Source organism: Microtus pennsylvanicus, chromosome 5 (assembly GCF_037038515.1).
Source record: "Microtus pennsylvanicus isolate mMicPen1 chromosome 5, mMicPen1.hap1, whole genome shotgun sequence".
NCBI classification, from domain to species: domain Eukaryota; kingdom Metazoa; phylum Chordata; class Mammalia; order Rodentia; family Cricetidae; genus Microtus; species Microtus pennsylvanicus.
In genome coordinates, this window is record NC_134583.1 from 50,976,707 (window position 1) to 50,996,451 (window position 19,745).

The 19,745-nt window shown below is 44.0% G+C and overlaps 1 protein-coding gene across 1 annotated transcript in view; it reads left to right on the plus strand.

Moving 5' to 3' along the window:
- Swap70 (switching B cell complex subunit SWAP70) overlaps positions 1-19,745 on the plus strand; it is a 64,138-nt gene that overhangs the window by 14,844 nt on the left and 29,549 nt on the right. Inside the window, exon 2 of the mRNA XM_075971871.1 lies at positions 5,213-5,353. Coding sequence (XP_075827986.1) covers positions 5,213-5,353 — 141 coding nt within the window. The remainder of the gene's footprint in view (positions 1-5,212; positions 5,354-19,745) is intronic.

Below are 19,745 nucleotides of genomic sequence, written 5' to 3' on the forward strand. Positions count from 1 at the left end.
TTGCTGGGCCCTGGGGACCTGACTGGTGGGGCCGAGGGGGCACTAGCCCATCCATGAAGCCTAGCCACAGCGTGCGTCTTTGGAGTTCTCTCTTCATAGGCAAGGCAATCTACCAGGAGAGAGAAGGTGGCACAAGGAAAGACCAGAGTGATTGGTTTCTGTTCTAATGCCAGTATCAGGACATGCAAGATGGATTTGGGGCACATCTTCTAATCCTCAGACTTAATATCTTCATTTGTAAAAATAGCTCTAGACCTTACTTTTCCTCGCAGTCTCTGAGGTAAACGAGTGGATGCTGAGGGTCTACTCTAAAGGCCCAGGCTGCTGTGGGGGTTTACGAAACTTTCTCGTCTTTTTACTAGTTTGTGGAGGCCAAAGGAGAACCTTGGTGTCATCTTCAGGAATACTGTTAACTTCTTTTGAGACAGGGTCTCTTGTCCTGATACTCACCATTAGACTTGACTGGCTGGCCAGCAAGCCCCAGGGATTTCTGCCTGTCTGCACCCCCCTCCCCAGGCTGGGTTTACAAGTGTCATCGTGTGTAACATTTCTGCGTGGGACTGGCAATGGAGCTCAGGTCCTCATGGCTGAGAGGCAAGCCTGTCTACTGACTGGGTGACTTCCTAAGCCCTAAATTTCGATTTCTTTATATATTTTTTTAAGTTAAGAAACCAAAAACCAAAAACAAGGTATTGTCTAGACTTTTAAAAGAACTGTTGACAAAAGATAATATCCCCTTAGAAAGTTTCTCATCTGTTTTGTGTTAACTTCTGTGGTTAAACTCTTTGAAGACTTTTTTTTCTAAGCCTTACTGTATATAAAAAAAGAAACTGTAACAAAGCTGAACCATCACTCCAAATGGTGACTTTTTTTGTGGAATTAATTCATGAAATGAATTTGGATTAACAATTAAGCATTGGGATTTTTCCTTCCAAAGTTTAGACTTAAACCCAGCTCCTCATTTTATACTGAGGATACTGAGACCAAACCAGTCACATCATCCTAAGGCCCAGGTCTTAGGTTCACAGTGCTTGTTACTATAACGTGATTAAGTGTGGGAAGAAAGCTACCTCAGAGGGCTGGGGAGATGGTCAGTGGTCAAGAGTGCTGAGTGCTCTTCCAGAGAACACAGCTTCAATTCCCGGCGCTTACATGGCAGCTCACAACTGGCCGTAACTCGAGCTCCAGGGATCTAACACCTTCACATAGACATGAATGCAGACAAAGCACCAATGCACATAAAATTAAAAGAAAGAAAGAAGGAAAGATAAAAAGAAAAACCCCCACCTCAGTTGCTCAGTTGTGGGAGGTCAATGCAGCTGCATTGTGTTTACAGAGTGCGGTTCAGCTGTTCAATGCTGAAGTCATCCAAATCTTCAGGACCGTGGGGCAAACAGGGCGCCTCCACATACAAACAGCAAGCAGCATTTTTTTTAAAAAGTAGAACGAGCTGATCTGATTCATTAGGGAAAATGAGAATTCCTAAAAGTGGGAGAGGCGCTGTGGGAAGAATTCCCAGGAACAGCATTCTTCGGAGGACTGAAGAGTCGGGTTTGTTACTAGACAGTGCAGGGCAAGGGTGACGAAACCCGAATTCTGCTCTCAGTGCTGTTCGCTGACCTTCGTCTTTGTGCCAGTACTTCCTGTTTCTAAGACGAGAAGGATGCTAAGATGGTGCCCAGGGCCATGGCAGACTTTTCAGTGGAGACCCAAGTGCAGAGACAGGGTAGGCGTGGGAGAGAATGAACTTTGCTTAGGCTTTGCTTTATATTTTTCAATTTAATCTTATTTTTAAAAATATTTAAGAAAAAATTTATTAGGTTTTTCATTTTATTTTGTGTGTTGCGTTTTGCCTGCATTCATGTCTGTGCACCGTGTGTGCTTGGTGCCAAAGGCGGCCAGAGGAGGGCATGGGATCCCTTGGAAAGGAGTTAGGGATGGTTGTGAACGACCGTGTGGGTGCTGCAAATCTACCCTGGGTCTGCAAGAGCAACGAGAGCTCTTAACTCCTGAGCCTTTCTCTCTAGCTGGAGAGCTTGGCTTCATTTAGTCAGCTATTTTTCATATCCCATTCCTCCATATGAATGTTTTCTGTTTGTCTCTCACTACTCAAAAGCCACCCTTATTTACTTATTTAACACCCCCCCCTTTTTTTGAGAGGGGTGAATCTCAAGTCTCAAATGTCCCAGGCTAGCCTTGAACTCAGTATTTGGTTGTGGATGACTTTGAACTGATTAACCTGCCTCCACATCCAAATGCTAGGATTATAAGCACACAGCACTGTGCATGGTGCATGCCATGCTGGGCATCAAACCAAGGGCCTTGTGCATGTCAGCAAAGAATTCTGCTGACCAATCTGTATCCCCAGACACCCCCCATTTATTTTTTCAAAGTGTGTGTGTGTGTGTGTGTGCGCGTGTGCATGTGTGCGTGTGCATGTGTGTGCGTGTGCATGTGTGTGTGCGTGTGTGTGCGCGCGTGTGTGCATGTGTGTGTGTGCATGTGTGCATGTGTGTGTGCGCGTGTGCATGTGCGTGTGCATGTGTGTGTGCATGTGTGTGCGTGTGTGTGCATGTGGGTGTGTGTGCATGTGTGTATGTGTGCGTGTGCCTGCGTGTGCATGCGTGTGCATTGTGTGTGCGTGTGCATGTATGTGTGCATTGTGTGTGCGTGTGCATGTGTGTGTGTGGTGGTTTAGGTACACATGGGCACATGCACACAAGTTGATGTTGTGTATCTTCCTTAATTGCTCTGTGCTCTGAACCCTGAACCAATTCCAGCTACTCTATGCAGCTAGCTTGTCCCCTGGATCCTCTGTCCCCGCCTCCTGAGTGCTGGGATTATAGGCAGCTGCTATCCCTTCTCTCTTTAGGTTACAAACTCATGGGCCCACCCCTTGCTTTTTTATGTGGGTACTAGGATCTGAACTCAGGTTATCCATTATGTCTGTGCAGCAAGCTCTCTGAGCCATCTCCCTTCTTTTGTTTTTCTTTCTTTCTTTTCTTTTGTTTTTTGAACTTAAGCGAAAGGAGAGGTATGGAGTGTGGGGTAGCTCAGTGGTGGAGTGCTTGCCTAGCAAGTGTGAAGCTCTTGGTTCTGTTCTAAGAACAGGAAAAAAGTTAGACAACAAACACAAAACTTTTTTTTTTTAATTTTTAAAGAAGCTGCTGTGAATCCTGTCTTCTGTCCCTGCCTCCCACTTATTAGTTACCTATGTATTCCTTCAGAATTCCATAGTTTTTTCTCCCTTTTCATTTCTCTTGTGACACTTGAATACTATACCCTTAAAAATGTGGCTGGGCTGGAGAGATGGCTCCGTGGCTAAGAGCCCTTGCTGCTCTCGCAGAGGACCTGGGTTCAGTTCCCGGCATGGACATGGCGTGGTACAGCCGCCTGTAGCTCCAGTTCCAGGGTCTGAACTGCAGATGCTGCCTAGAAAAAGGTGTAGTTCATCTTGGAATTGTTTTCTATCAGTGTACAGTGAGCTTCATTGTGATCTTAACATTTTATAGACATACCCTAATTTAATCAGTGGTTGGGGATTTTTACTTGGTAAAGTCCCAAGTGATCTTTGTCTGGATGGTGTCTGTGCCTGACATGAGAACTTTTCTCTGTGATTTCTAAACACTTTACAGTATTGAAATCAAACCTAACAAAACCTTGTTGGGTAATTAGGGTATATTTGATAGATAGAGGAAGAAATATATTTAGGGTTTGCCGACTGGTGTGCAAGGCTCCACTGTGCTCCTCTTGAAGGCTCTGCTGGGATGTACAGGATCTGTGTGAGGAACTCCGCTTGTGTTGTAGGGTTGGTAAAAGTCTGCTTTGTGGGGCTTAGGCCCATTAGTAAATTGACTTCCTTAAAACCGGTAGAGCATGCATGAAAGGATCTCCACACAGATGACGCTTTGAGAAGCAAAACCAGTATAGAGAGAAGATATGCAAATGTTCTTTTTATAGATTAGACTTTAATCTAAAAGATCCTAGCTGAAAATAAGTGTATGCAGCAGATGACCTCCTTAGTGAAATTGAAGATGCTTATGTGGATGAATGTGGCCACCCCCCCTTTCTGAGATAGGGTTTCTCCGTGTAGTCCTGGTTGTCCTGGCCCTCACTCTGTAGACCAGGCTGGCCATCAACAGAGATCCTCCTGCCTCTGCCTCCCGAGTTGTGGGATTAAAGGCATGTGCCACCACCGCTCAGTGAACATGGCAAAGAGTAGTTACATGTTTAATATTGAACGGATAGGAACTATATTAACCTGGGATTTGACACCTTGGGAGGTTTACAGTGGTTGGAGGAGAGAGTCCAGCCTTGCCTTTGTAACGTGACCTGTTTAGTGTGTAAATGAAATGGAAGGTACTGGAGTTTTAATGTAAAACTTAAGACAACTGAGCTTGCTGATTCTCTCGTGGGTGCTGAAGTGTGCACTTAGGTTAATGTACCACAACAATAGCCCATTGCCTGTGCTCTGGGATGGCAGCTCCTCCTCTCCCTCCCCTGCCCTCCCCTTCTCCCCTCCACCCCTCATTTGTCTCTGGGTGAGAATAGAACCCAGGGCCTCTGCACACCAGGCAAGCACTCTACCGGTGAACAGCATCTCCAGCTCCCAGACTTCTTTTTTTTTGGTCTATCTGTGATTATTTTTCCATTTTGGTTTTGAGACAAGGTAGCCCAGTCTGGCCTGAACTTTGCTGCCCAGGCTGACTAACTCACAGTTTCCTGTTGAAACCTGTCAAGTGCTAAGCACTGGGATTACAGATGTGTTTTGGCTGACTGACTGTCTTGTGTCTTTTTATACAGATGCTAAACTTAGCCTAAAGCCATAAAAACTTAGATATTAGTACACTTAGAGATTAGTAACTAATACTTGATATATTCATGTATTAATATGGTCCTTTCTATATAGTCAGTGGGAAATGAGCCCAGAGCAGGTATGTCTTGTCCTGGTCAAACATCTTCTCCAAAATGCTTTATAGCGTTTTGCCAGGTTCTTTCTGTAAACAAGTTCCGACATCCAAGGGGAACTTGACACAGGGAAAAGTTTAATTTTGAACACTTTCTGTTGCCCCTGCTCCCTTTCCTCCTTAATGTAGACCAGTTAATATGAAATGACCTTGCTAGGAGCCAAGGGCCACTGTGTCGTGTTCACACAGTTAGGGCTTGTGTGGTGGTAAGTGGGTGTCTTTACGCTGTCTTTTTCCCCTCTTAGGTCCTTTCGCATAACCTGTGCACGGTGCTGAAGGTTCCACATGACCCCGTTGCCCTTGAAGAGCACTTCAGGGATGACGATGAAGGGCCTGTCTCCAACCAGGGCTACATGCCATATTTAAACAAGTTCATCTTGGAAAAGGTATGATGCTAACTTTTTTTCATGTACAGCTTTGCTTGTTTTGTCTGCAACAAGTAGACCAAGGCAGTCCATGTTGGTGGGTGCATTAAGAAGTTGGGTACGAAGCCAGGTATGAAGCTGGATTTGGTGGTGCACGCCTTTAGTCCTAGCACTTGGGAGGCAAAGGCAAATGCAGCTCTGAGATCAAGGTCAAGATCAGGGCTACACAAAGAAAGAAACAAGCAAAGCTGTCTTGAAACAAACAAACAAACAAACAAAGCTGGGTGTGGAGGCCTCAGAAGGTGGGAAGGAGTGAGGTTGAGCTTCTGGTCCTCCCTTCCTCTTCTCTCTGACTGACACTTCCAGGTTGCTTCGCTCTTTGAAATAAGTGTGTTTGTGATACTCTGTGTTTCTTTTCTCTCGGGATGCTTTACTCACCCTGGAAACTAGGGTTTCCCAGGAGCTGCAGCGGTTGTTAAAGAATGAGTGTGATGGAGTTAATACGAATAGCAAAGGGGATGATAATCCAATAATTGATGTGTAGATGTCACACAGCAAACTTCACTCTAGATTTTATTTATTTATTTATTATGTATACAATATTCTGTCTGTGTGTATGTCTGCAGGCCAGAAGAGGGCACCAGACCTCATTACAGATGGTTGTGAGCCACCATGTGGTTGCTGGGAATTGAACTCAGAACCTTTGGAAGAGCAGGCAATGCTCTCAACCACTGAGCCATCTCTCCAGCCCCTCACTCTAGATTTTTTAAGGGATGTCTTCACATCTTCCCCTGGTTGTCTCCTAGAATGTGCATGAGTTCCTTTTCCTGTTGCTATAACCAAATACCTGACAGGAAGTGACTTAAGGGGGAGATACTTACTGTGGTTCACGGTTTGATATGATACAGTCCATCCTGGTGTGGAAGGCTTAGCAGTAGGAGGGGCTAGGGGCTCTGGCAGAAGGAGGATGAGGCTGCTTGCTCACATTTGGGAAGACCAGTAGATTAGAGGGGGGAATGATTGCTGGAGCTCAGCTCATTTTCTCTTCTTCACTTTTTTTTTTTTTTACTAAGTCTAGGACTAAAGCCCACAGGATGGTACCATCCACATTAGAATGGGCCGTCTCGCTTCAGTGTGGGATGGTGTCATCCACATTGGGATGGGCCGTCTCCCTTCAGTTTGGGATGGATGGGTCATCTCCCCTCAGTTATGGGATGGTATCATCCACATTAGGATGGGTCGTCTCCCTTCAGTTATGGGACGGATGGGTCGTCTCCCTTCAGTTATGGGATGGTATCATCCACATTAGGATGGGTCGTCTCCCTTCAGTTATGGGATGGATGGGCCATCTCCCTTCAGTTATGGGATGGTATCATCCACATTAGGATGGGTCGTCTCCCTTCAGTTATGGGACGGATGGGTCGTCTCCCTTCAGTTATGGGATGGATGGGTCATCTCCCCTCAGTTAGTCCTCTCTGGGAATGGCATCACAGACACACCCTAAGGCAGCAATTCTCAACCCCATGGGTCATGCATGACCTAGGGGTAGTATATCAGATACTTGCATCATGATTCATAACAGTAGCAAAATTACAGCTGTGAAGTAGCAACAAAATAATTTTGTGGCTGGGGGTCACCATGACATGAGGAACTGTATTAAAGGGTTGCAGCATTAGGAAGGTTGAGAATCATTGCTCGAAGGTATGTCTGAACACTTGATACCTTAAGTTTTTTTTTCCTTTTGGTTTTTTGAGACAAGACCTCTCTATGTAGCCCTTGCTGTGTAGATCAGGCTGGATTCAGACTCATAGAGATTCCCCCGCCCTTGCCTTTTAGAGTGTTGGCATTAAAGATATACACCACCATGCCCAGCCATAATCTTAAAAGTTTTGACAATAGTTTGGTGTAGTGATAAATGCCTATGATTCTAGCATTTGGGAGGTAGATGTAGAAGGATCAAGAGTTCAGGGTCAGGGCTGGAGAGGTCTTGAGTTCACTTCTCTCGTGGTGGCTCACAACCATCCATAATGAGATCTGCTGCCCTCTTCTGTTGTGCAGGCATGCATGCAGGCAGAACACGCTATACATAATAAATAAATCTAAAGAAATTAAAAAAAGTTTAAGGTCACCCTCAGCAGTAGAGTAAGTTCAAGGCCTGCCCGGACTATAGAAACCCTGTTTCTAAAATAAAAACAAAGAGAATATTATGGAACATACTGAGGAATTCCAGCATCAGAATTTGTGGGGGCTGAGTCAGTGATGAGGTCGTGGTCCACTGGCTTCATATTCTGAAACACTCTGCCCTGATGCTGCAGTTTGTTCCCCTTGGTAGAGTGTGTTTTTAGATTTGAATTTTAAGCTTTGAAACACTATTATAGTCTGGTAGTTTAAAGTCCTGTAAGTGGGAGAAAAGATAGAAGCATTGAAAAAGTCCAAACTGAACCACTAAATTTGGAGCAAAACTGTTGTGGAGCCAGTGAGGGTGTGGTGGAATAATGAGCCCTGTTCCTGGCTGTCTGGTCATCCTGCTATTCAAGGGCTTTGGGGTTAGATTCTGAAATTTGGTTTGGGGAGAGAAAAGCCCAAAGTGTGAAGGCTGCTGGCAGAAGATGTCAGGGCTGCTGCTCCTTCTGCGGTAAAATATGAACTGTTAATCACACACTTGCTAGACGTATGTCCGAGTTCATGTGGCTTTGCTGGATCCCAGTGTTAGCCCTATGAGCAGAAGCAGTTCAGCCAATACGGGGCAATAGATTAAAATGATTTTTAAATTACGTTCTATGTATTTATTGCCTGTATGAGGGTGGGAGAGGTGCACTTGTGGAGATTAGAGGTCCACTTGGAGAAGTCAGCTCTTCCTACTCTGTGGGTTCTGGGGATTGAACTCAGTCTTTAGGCCTGGTGGCAAGCGCCTTTATCCACTGAGCCAGTTTAGCTCCTCCAGCAGTGTTCCTTTAGCTGCACTCTTAAAGACTAAGTCCTATTATTATTATTTTCTACAGAGGGGAAGTAATGGTTAAAGGCAGGGGTGGAGTTACTTTGAAAACTTTCTGAGAATCTCAGACTGCCTCTGCTTCCGTCTGGTTGTCTCAAGTGCTTTAAGATTGCCTCTCTTCTTTAGTGTTTGTGTTCATTGCTTGCTTTCCCCAAGTCTTCTGGTTTTGTCTGGATTATTACTCTGGATAGTCTAAGGCCCTGAAATACATTCATTGTATTGAAGCCTGATTTCCAAAAAGTAACTTTCATATTTGGCTTCTGCATTTACTTCCTGATAGTCATTCCTGATGTTTGTCACACTGGTAGAATTTACTTCCAGTTTTCCCGAGACCTCAGGTGAGTAAGCAGTCTGTTGTTCTTTATGAAATATTTTGCCTGAGTGTTAATTTTGTTAAATTCCTTCTTTAGTGAAAGGATTTGAAATTCCAGTTTTGTGGGCTTTCTTCTTCCTCCTCCCCCTCTCTCCCTCTCCTCTTCCTCTTTTTGAAACAAGATTTTATACTTGGATTACTTGATGGTGAATAATTGAAGACATCGGCCAGTTATTAGTTTGAAAACAGCTTATTTCTAACTAGCTACACAAAATAGTTGTTCTGCCTCGGCAGGCTTTTGAGACAGTCATTCTTCCGTGAGATCTGTGGCTGATGAGGCTCGTTGGTCCTTGCTGTGGTCAGCTCTTGCCCTGTGTATTAAAGGTTCGTCTGGGCGATGTGATTGAAGCTGGCAATCCACTGGCCACTGCCACATTCCCGTTGGCGATGCCGGTGCTTCCCAGCAGCACCCCGTTGTTTTGGAAGCACACACAGAGAGAAGCACATGGTACACCAGCTCAGTGTTTCCTCTGAGGCCTGCAGCCTCTGTGCTCTGCCCTCCCAGCCTCCCATTCCTGCAGTTTTCCTTCTCTATACTTTCTTACCATGTTTGCTACTCATATTCTAGTTGCATTTCTTGCTTAAAAAACCTGTTCTTTTTTTAAAGTTTTTTTTTTTTTTTTTTTTTTTTTTTTTTTTTTTTTTAGTTTTTCGAGACAGGGTTTCTCTGTAGCTTTGGAGCCTGTCCTGGCACTAGCTCTTGTAGACCAGGCTGGTCTCGAACTCACAGAGATCCGCCTGCCTCTGCCTCCCGAGTGCTGGGATTAAAGGCGTGCACCACCAACGCCAGGCAACCTGTTCTTTTTTTAAAGTTTTTTTTTGGTAGAGTTACTGAAATTAAAAATATGTATGTGCATGAGTGTTTGCCTGCATGCATGTGTATGTGCCCCATTCACACAGTGCCAAAGGAGGCCAAAAGAGGTCGTCAGAGCCCCTGAACCTGGAATTACACATGGGAACGGAACTGGGGTCTTGTGTAGGAGCAGCAAGTGCTCTTAACCACTGAGTCATCTTTTGAGCCCCTTGGTTTTTTCTATTAATTGAATTCTGTACATTTGACTCTTAAAATTTCTCAGCTGTCACTGAGCATGAACAGTGTTGTTAGTTAGGTTTAGCTGAGGCCTTTTCATGTTCTTTCTCACTAGATCTACCTTTGTTGTTTTAAAGTTAAGTAGGTTTATAAAAACTTTTATTTTATATGTATGGTGTTTGCCTTTATGTCTCTGCACTATGTGTGTCCCTGGTGCCTGCAGAGGCCAAGAAGAGGGTCAAATCTCCTGGAACTGGAATTACAGATGTTGTGGACCCCCACATGGGTTCTGGGAATCAAACCCATGTCTTCTGGGAGAACAGCCAGTTTTTTTAACTGCTAAGCCTGAAAGTTCAGTAGGTTTAATTTGCTGCAATGACCAAATTGCCTTCCAGAGAGATTTTCATCATATTTATCAATCATAGAGAGCTGTATATGCATTCCTATCATTTTGGAGGGAAAGGAGATGGTTTGAGACAGGTTTATGTAGCCCATTCTGACCTCAGATTTGCTCAGTTGCCAAGAATGACCTTGAACTCCTGATTGTCCTGTCTATACCTTTGTAGGGTTAGGAAAACAGGCGCACATCACTATGCCTTGCTGAATGTAGACAGAAGTTTCTGTCTTACCTGGTCCCACAGCCGTTCAGTTCCAAAGAAAAACAGAGGCTTATATTAATTACAAACTGTTTGGCCTATTAGTTCAGGCTTATTATTAACTAGCTCTTACAACTTAAATTAACCCATAATTCTTGTCTATGTTTAGCCACATGGCTTGGTACCTTTTCTCAGTAAGGCATTCTTATCTTGCTTCTCTGCATCTGGATGGTGACTCACTCTCTGCCTTTCCTCTTCTCAGAATTCTCTTAGTCTGATTGCTCCACCTATACTTCCTGCCTGGCTACAGACAAATCAGTGTTTTATCAAACTAACATGAGTGACAAATCTTTACAGTGTACAAGAGCATTATCCCACAGCAGCTGGAGGCTGTGGGCTTTTGAGTAAATAAGGGGTTTCATGCTGAGAGCCACCAGGGACCTCATGCTCCTGAAGACCATGGCTGGCACAGTAAATACAACAGCAATGTGGTTTAAAGAAATAACGTGTGTAAAAATAGCAGTGTTGGCACCAAATTCACATTCCTTGCAATTTACCTATTTAACCTTATAGTTTGGTGGGTTTTGATATGGCTAGTTTTGTATAACCATCACCACAACCAAGTTTAGGATGTTTTTGTTATTCTCTTCCAAAAAATTTAATTCTATAGCATTCATAATCTCCTCCGCCACAGCTCTAGGCAAGTACTTGTCTACACGTTGCCTGTTTTGGCATTCATTAATGATGGAATCCTCCCATGTCCAGCTTTTGTGTCTGGTGTCTGTCACCTCACCTCTTTCCAGGCTTATCCTTGGAACAATCTTCCTTTATTTTCTTCTTTCTTTCTTTCTTTCTTTCTTTCTTTCTTTCTTTCTTTCTTTCTTTCTTTCTTTCTTTCTTTCTTTCTTTCTTTCTTAATTTTCGAGACAGGGTTTCTCTGTAGTTTTTGGTGCCTGTCCTGGAACTAGCTCTTGTAGACCAGGCTTGAACTCACGGATATCCGCCTGCCTCTGCCTCCTGATTGCTGGGATTAAAGGCGTGCACCATCACTGTCCGGTTAGAATCATAGTTTTAAAGATTTTTTTTAAGGATTTAGTTTTAATTTTATTTGTGTGTGTGTACATTCAAGCATGTGTGGTGTGTGTGTGTGCATACATGTGCATGCAGTACCCTCAGAGTCCAGCAGAGAGCATCAGGATGATGGGCCACCTGACATGGGTCCTGGAAACTGAATTTCGGTTTCTCTGCAAAGATGCAGGAGCAGCAAGTGAAGAGGCATCTCTTCAGTACGCCCCTCCCCAAACACTCCCTCACAGACTACCATGCTTGGTTCATACCTTTATCAGTTGGACTGTGCACTTTGGTGTGACGGCTTTGACCTTTTCTCTGTTCCTCTAATTACTGAGGCTCTTCCTGCTTCCTCTGCTGTCACGCCTTCACTTTAGAACACAGTCAGTTCTTGATCATCCTCTGGTCACTTCCTCAGGTAGTGCCCCACCCTCTCGGAGTGCTGGAATTCTCCAGCATTCTGTGTTTCTCCGTTATTATCAGTAGTGTTGGAGGATCTGATTCAGCGTCAGGAGTGTGAGCCCTGTGCCAGCAAGGTCAGCTCACTGCTCTCCAGTTTAGTACAATGACTGGTACCCAGTGAATGCTTACATTGTTTTCTAAAGACTCTGTAGCCCAGGCAGGCCTTGAACTCATGGCAGTCCTCCTGCCTCATTCTTCCAAGGGCTAATATTACAGGCATGAGCCACCATACAGCTCCTTTACAACTCTGTAAGCAAATGAACAAATGCACCCTGCATAGCACACGTGATGCAGATGTAAATAAAATATGGCCTTATATGGAAAGGATTCATAGTGTGTGTGTGTGTGTGTGTGTGTGTGTGTGTGTATGTGTGTACTAGAGCAGTGGTTCTCAGCCCTCCTAATACTGTGACCCTTTAATACAGCTCCCCATGTTGTGGTGACCCCAACCATAAAATTATTTTCATTGCTATTTCATAACTGTAATTTTGCTATTGTTATGAATTATAATGTAAACATCTGTGTTTCCTGATGGACTTAGGCGACCCCTGTGAAACCATGATGCATGGTTGAGAACCATTGAACTCTGGTAAATATAGAGCTTTACCAGAGAATGTAGAGCTTGGACTCGGGAGGGAATTTGGAGGAGGAATTATGTGTGTGACCACATTAAGAGCCTCCCCCTTTTTCCTTCTGCCTTTTCCTAGCTCCACACCTTTGCTCTGGTTTTATGTTTCATAAAATGATTGTTTTTCTAGTCATATAAAACTTGTCTTGTTTTCTGACATACCGAACATAAGCCCAGGGTCTAGTGCAAGGCAGCAAAGTACTCTGCGACTGAGTCACAGCTACCGCCCAAACTGGTTGTTCTTTCCCCACCGCTTCTCTAGGCTAACTAACTAGCCTGTGAGGTCTCTGGCCCCATCTCTCTGTATCCGGGAGTGCTGCCATTACAGACCCGCGGTACTCGCCCAGCTTTATGTGAAGTCTGGGGATTTGAACTCTGCTCCTTATGCTTGTGTGGCAAACACTATCTACTGAGCCATCTCCCCAGTGCCTGCTCCCTACCTTTTGTTGTTTTTTAAGGCAGTATTTTGCTGACTATTCTGGACGTTCTGTGTAGACCAGGCTGTCCTTGAACTCACAGAAATACGCCTGTCTCTCCTTCCTCCTTCTCAGTGCCTGATAAAAAAAAACTGATGTGCTACCAGTGCCTGGTTTGGTTTGTGTCTTTTTGAGATAAGATTGTGTATCTTTGCCGCGCAGTCCTTATTGGCCTCTGACTTGAGCAATCTTCTTTCTTTAGCCACGCCGCCCTGCTAGCTCATCCTTACCATTTTAAAGTGTACATTGTAGTAGTGGTCAGGACATTTTCTGCTCCATCATCCCTCGGGGAAATCCTGTATTCTTCCGGCTCACTCTCAGTTCTCTGTTTCCCCAGTCCCTGGGAAACTAGTAACTTGCTTTGTTTCATGGGTTAGTGGAACTGTATGATCTGTGGTCTTTTGTGTCTGGTGTCTTTCATGTTTCGCACATGTTACAGGATATATAAATAATTTATATTTTTGTGGCTGAATAATATCCTATTGTATTAATACACCACATTTTATTTACAAATTCATTGGCAGAAAAATTCCCTTTTCTTCTTTTGTTCTTCCCATTTTTAGAATCATATCCAGCCGAGTAGGTGGGAAAGACTTATTTTTAAGCCTTCAACAATCAACACGGAGCAAGCTGTAAATCGATATAATGAACAGTCTCTTAAACTTTGTCATCTCCCTGAAGTCCTTTATGAGTCCTTTGACACTCCACCCTACACCTGGGTGTGGAGGCCAGAGCGAGTGTAGCATTTGATGTGTTCGTCTGTCTCACTGTTCCCAGATTCACAGAGACAAGGAAATATGAGGTAGCAACTGTGTCTTACTTGAAATGGGACCTCCCACAAGTAATAAACATTTCCGTCGGCTCAGCTGAAGCCAGGTGTGATGGTTTAGGTCAAAGCCCTAGAACCTAAGGGCACTTAGGCAGGAGGAGCATAAGATTGAGGTCAGCCGAGGCTACACAGTGGGACCTTTGTCACAGACAGACACATGGAGGACATGGTGTTTGTGAAGCATGACTGGATGTCTCCAGCCTGCTGCTGGTCTCTTGCCTCGTCTGTTTCTGAGCTCTTTCTTCATCCTCTTTCTTTCCTCAAAGAGGCCACCACCTGCTTTCTATGCGTATTTCCCTCATGTAAGAAAAAGCTCTATGATATGTGCTGCAAATGGATGAGTAATTTTAGGTGAAATTACTTTCAGATTGATTTATTCTTTGACAGTGTCACACAAATATCTGGTCTCTCTCATCCCTCTACTCTCCCTTAGCTCTACTTGCCCTCTCCTTAGCCCTGATCCCATTTCCATGTCTTTCTGTTGTATCTGGGGCTTACTCTACGATCCACTGATCTAACCAGGGTCCCATGTTATGGGGACAAGTGTGGAGCTTCTGCTGGAGTATGCCAACACCATTGGCCACCTTACTGAGGACTGAGACTTCCTCTCCCCAAGAAGCCTTCATAGTCACTAGCTCCCTTGTTGGTCAGGCCTCATGAGCCCCTCCCAAGTAATTTTTCTTGGAGATTTACAGAAACAGGTGAGCTTTTACAATGTGCTTTTCCCACTGTGAGGTTCCTCTGTACACTTGGAACTGTTGCTTGGTGATCTTTTCACAGAAGTGTGTGCAGACAGACACTGAGGGTCCCTCTTCTTACCCTGTATATGATCAGAGCATCCTATAGTTAAATAGTTGGTAGGTTTATTATTCTTTTATTTTATTTTAAAGACAGACTATCACTATGTAGCCCTGTAACTCTGTAGACTGGGCTGTCCTCATAATTACAGAGATCCATCTCCCTCTGCCTCCCAAGTACTGGGATTAAAGGTGTGCACCACCATACTTGGCTGTATTTAGCAAGAGCACATGTATCTATTTATTCTTATTTTTAGAACTTCAAAAGTCATATTTTGGCATATGTATAGGACATTTCTGGAATCCAAGTTGAATTTAGCATATGCCTCATGTAAAAAGCTTTTGTCTCTTGTTTTGAATTCTACCTGATTGAGAGGCGATGGATTTTGTACTTTTACAGATGTGGTAAATGCGCAGGCTTTTTTCTCTAGCTGTTTCTAACAGTGCTGCAGTGGATGTGGGGTCCAGTGTCTCTTCTAGGCCCTGTTTTCTGTTCTTTTGGATATTTACCCAGTAATGAGATTGCTGGGTCGTGTGATGGTTTCATTTTTAATTTCTGAAGAACGTCTATACTGCTTTTCTCAGTAACTGCACCAGTTTTCAGTCCGAGTAGCAGCGCACAAAGGGTTCTGTTTCCCCAGCACTCAGAAGGCAGAGGCATGCGAATCTCAGAGTTCAAGGCCAGCCCTGACTACAGAGTGAGTTCCAGGACAGCCAGGGGTACACAGAGAAACCCTGTCTCAAAAAATTCAAAAAAGGGGGAGGGGCTCAGTTTGTTCTTACCTCACGTTTCCTTGGTTGTGGCCGTCTTACTTACTGACAGGTAAGAGTTGATAGCTCATTGTATTTGATTTGCAATTCCCTGTGAGAAGTGATTTTGAACATCTTTTCATAGGCTTATTGGCTATTTGTAGATATTCTCTGGATATATATATATATATATATATATATATATTTTGTCTAGTCAAGCCCTTTGTTAAGTTGGGTAATGTCATTGAGTTGTAGGAGTGTGTTCAGCTTTCTGTGATTGTCCTCTTTTAAATGCACGCTCATGAGCCCAGCGGTGGTGGCGCATGCCTTTAATCCCAGCACTTGGGAGGCAGAGGCAGGTGGATCTCTGTGAGTTCGAGACCAGCGTGGTCTACAAGAGCTAGTTCCAGGACAGGCTCCAAAACCACAGAGAAACCCTGTCTCGAAAAAGCAAAAATAAATAAATAAATAAAAAAAAATAAATGCACGCTCACTAAACAGGATTGCACTGCTGTTAGAATGTCTTGAGATGGGCTGGGTGTGGCTTGGCTGTTAGAGGCTAGGCCACAACCAAAAATATAGGATGTCTTGAAGTGTTACTTTTCCCTGAGAAATCGTATAGTTTTAGGTCTTTAATTGATTTTGACCTCCTCCTCCTTCTTCTTCTTTATTTTATTTTTATTTTATTTTTTGAGATTTCATATAGACCAGGCTGGCCTTGAACCTGCTAAGTAGCTACAATGATCTCCTGTAGTGCAAGCTGGTCTTGAACCGCTATGTAACTACAGTCTCATATAGTCCAGGCTGGCTTGAACCTGCTTTGTAGCTACAATGATCTCAGTAGTCCAGGCTGGTCTTGATCCCACTGCCTAGCTACAAGTGTTCTTGAGTTGCTGATCTTCCTGCTGTCACACCCAAGCGCTGAGGTGACAGTTATGAGCCACCTTGTCCAGTTATGTGGTCTTGAGGATTGAACTCAGGGACTTTTTTAAAAATAACTAATTTATCTTAAAACAATCTTCTCATTTTACATACCAATCCCAGTTCCCACTCCCTCCCCTCCACCCCACCCCCTATCCATTCCTTAGAGAGGGTAAGGCTTCCCGTGGGGAGTCAACAAAGTCTAGCACATCACTTTAAGGCAGGACTAAGGCCCTCCCCACTATATCTAGGCTGAGAAAGGTATCCCTCCATAGGGAGTGGGCTCCAAAAAGCCAGTTCAAGCATTAGGGATAAATCCTGATCTCACTGCCAGTGGCCCCACAGACTGCCCCAGCCATACAGCCGTCACCCACATTCAGAGGGCCTAATTTGGTCCTGTGCTGGTTCCCGTGCTGTCAGTCCGGAGTCAGTGAGCTCTCATTAGCTCAGGTCATCTGTTTCAGTTTCCCCATCGAGGTCTTGACCCCTTTGTTCATATTATCGCTCCTCCCTCTCTTCTGTGCTTTGCTGGGGATCTCTGGAACTCAGGAACTTGTGAACACTCTGTTCACTGAGCCATAGCTCCAAACATTTTGAGTTAAATTCTGTATATGGGTTAGGTAAAGAGCATTCCACTACGTGTTGATACCCAGTCTTTGAAACACTACTTGTTGAAGAGATGGCCCTTTCCTTGTGTATTCTTGGCCCTTTATTGAAGATCATGTGATTTTATCCTTGATGACTTAATTCTATTCTGTCTGTCTCTACGTCTGTCTTCATGTCAGTAGTATAATGCTTTGTAATTATTTTTAGGTTAGGAAATGTGAGGCCTGCAGCTTTGGTTTCTCTTTCTTTTGTAAGACTGTTTTGACTATTTAGAGTCCTTTGAGATTCGTATGAATGTTAGGATTTTTTTTTCTGGGTCTAGTTCTGCAAGAAAACACATTTGGCAATCTGTAGATTACTCTAGGTGTTTTGAACATCTTAGGTTTCTAATCCATGAACATAGATGAGATGCTGTCCTTCTTGTTTATAGCTTTTATATATTTTCAGCAGTGAAATAGTTTTCATTGCAAATCTTCACCTTCTTGAAAGTGAATTTCTAAAAGCCTTACTGTTTGCTGAATATAAGATTCGGTCATCTACATTAGGTACTGAGTTTTCCTTATTTTCCTTGCCTCACTGCTTTGGCTAGTACTTAAAGTATTATATCAGGAAGTAACAATGGCGGATGTCTTTGTCTTATTCCTCCCTTAGAGGAAAAGCTTTCAGTTTCTCGTCGTTGAATGTGATGTGTTATTATTTTTCCAGAGTTTCACTGTGCAGTCCATGTTGGCCTCAAACGCATTTCCTCTGCTTGAGCCTCCCAGGTGCTGGGATTGCAGGTGAGGAGCAACACCCTTAGCCAACTTCCAGTTTGTTGCTTTTAACCCAGGATGACCTTGAACTCCCTACCAAATAGAGGAGAATGAGCTTGACTTCCTGTTCCTCCTGCCTCCATCTTCCACGCGCTGGGATTCCACTTGGATGTGCACGCTTTCTGTGCCCAGTCTGAAGTTCTTTTTCTGGTACCATTCATTCTTGCTTTGTTTCTTGGTCTGTGGTCATCATCGTGCCCTTATCTAACTGGTGCCCCACAAATCCGCCTCTTGTAGGTTGTATTTCCCCTTTGTTTTTAGATATCTCTAAATATTCCTAGAAATCAACTTGAAGATGCCTGCAGCTGAACACCTCCCTTCCTTCACAAAGCTAGGGAGTTTTGTGCACGTGTTTGGTACTCAAGCATTCTTACCAACATCCCCTCCTTGCCACCCCAGGTATCAAACTCAAGTCATAGACTTAGCAGTAAGTGCCTTTACCTGAGCCATCTAGGTGACCTTCAGCATCCTTTAAGGTCCGATTTGAATGCCAACTTTTCTGCATCAAGTACCAAGCTGGCATCTGTACTTTTTTTTTAAACTTTATTTAACTTTATTTCATGTGCATTGGTATAAGGATGTCAGATTCTCTGGAACTGGAGTTATAGACAGCTGTGAGCTGCTATGTGGGTGCTGGGAATTGAACCCAGGTCCTCTGGAAGAGCAGTCAGTGCTCTTAATCCCTGAGCCATTTCACCAGCCCCTGTACTTTTTTTTTTAATTGTAAGTCTTTTATGATTTGACTTCTGTTCACTTAGAAAAGTGAATCCCCAGAATTATGGTGCATGATGTGAAACTCCCAAAGAACCAGTAAAGAAGTTAAGTTAGAAAGAAAGAAAGAAAGAAAAGGAAAGAAAGAAATAAAGGAAAAAAGGAAGGAAGGAAGGAAGGAAGGAAGGAAGGAGAATACCATATATCAAGGTTGAGCAGGAATCTATACTTTTGTGCACATGTTATTTCCCTTATGGCCTATCTTTCACTTAATGTTTTGTTTTTGTTTTTTGTTTTTCATGATGTTGGTAGGCTGGTGGCAGTGGCTGGAACTAGTTCTGCAGAGATAACCTATGTCACAAGGGACCTCCATCTACTGAGTTTTGCAAGTGGTTTGACATCGTGGAAAGAGTTGGCCTTTAAGCTTTAGCTTTGATGTGTGCCAGTCATGTGACCTTGAACTGTTTCCTGGTCTAGAAAACAGGGATGATATTTAACTTAGAAAACTAATATGAAGTCTAAGTCAGGGCTAGGAGTGATGTACAAGTTCAAGTGCTTGCCTAGCATTTATGAGACTCTGGGTTCTAGCACCTAAGTGTATGCGTTGGGGGGTGGGGGGGCGTTGAGATGGCTCATCTGGTAAATCTGCTTGCCACCAAGTCTGACAGCTTGAGTTCGGTCCCCAGGATCCACACGTTGGAAGGAAAGAACTGACTCCTGAAAGACATCCCCTGACCTTCACATATAAATTAGTCTCCAGTAAATGGTGTTGGGGCTAAATAAATAAGCAAGTAAAGAGGCCCTTGCTGCCTCTTCCCATCCACAGATGTGCCACATGTGGAGGAAGTGACAGCCGAACGAGATGGACTAACGACAGAGTACAGAGAGCATTCCCTGCTCCTCAGAGTCCGGTTCGCATCTCCCGAGGCCAGCAGGGGCTTCTTCACGTGACACACAACACAGCTCACTTCTCCAAAGAAAATAATACATGCTTTGCTCCTTGTCTTGCTCACCAGCTCCTCCTTGGTGCCTCCCATATCGTCCCAGAATGTGGCTTTAAAAGTGAAAATCACCGAGCTTTCAGTTGTCCCCACTCCTTACCAGGAGTGACCAGCTTCTTCCTGATCCAGTCTTCACCTCTGTAGCCTCAGTTTCCCCTGTGTCCTCTGCAGTGGGCATTTTCCAGGATTGATCTGTCTGGCCTTTGAACCCTTCTGGGAGAAATTTCCCAGAGTCTTGGTGGGGGAACAAAACCTGTCTCACGTGTTGTGTGATGTTTTTACTCTTTTGGCTTTTTTGGGAGGCCTACCACCCCACTCCCAAATACACCACACAAAGAGGCTTCGTCTTAGTTATGAA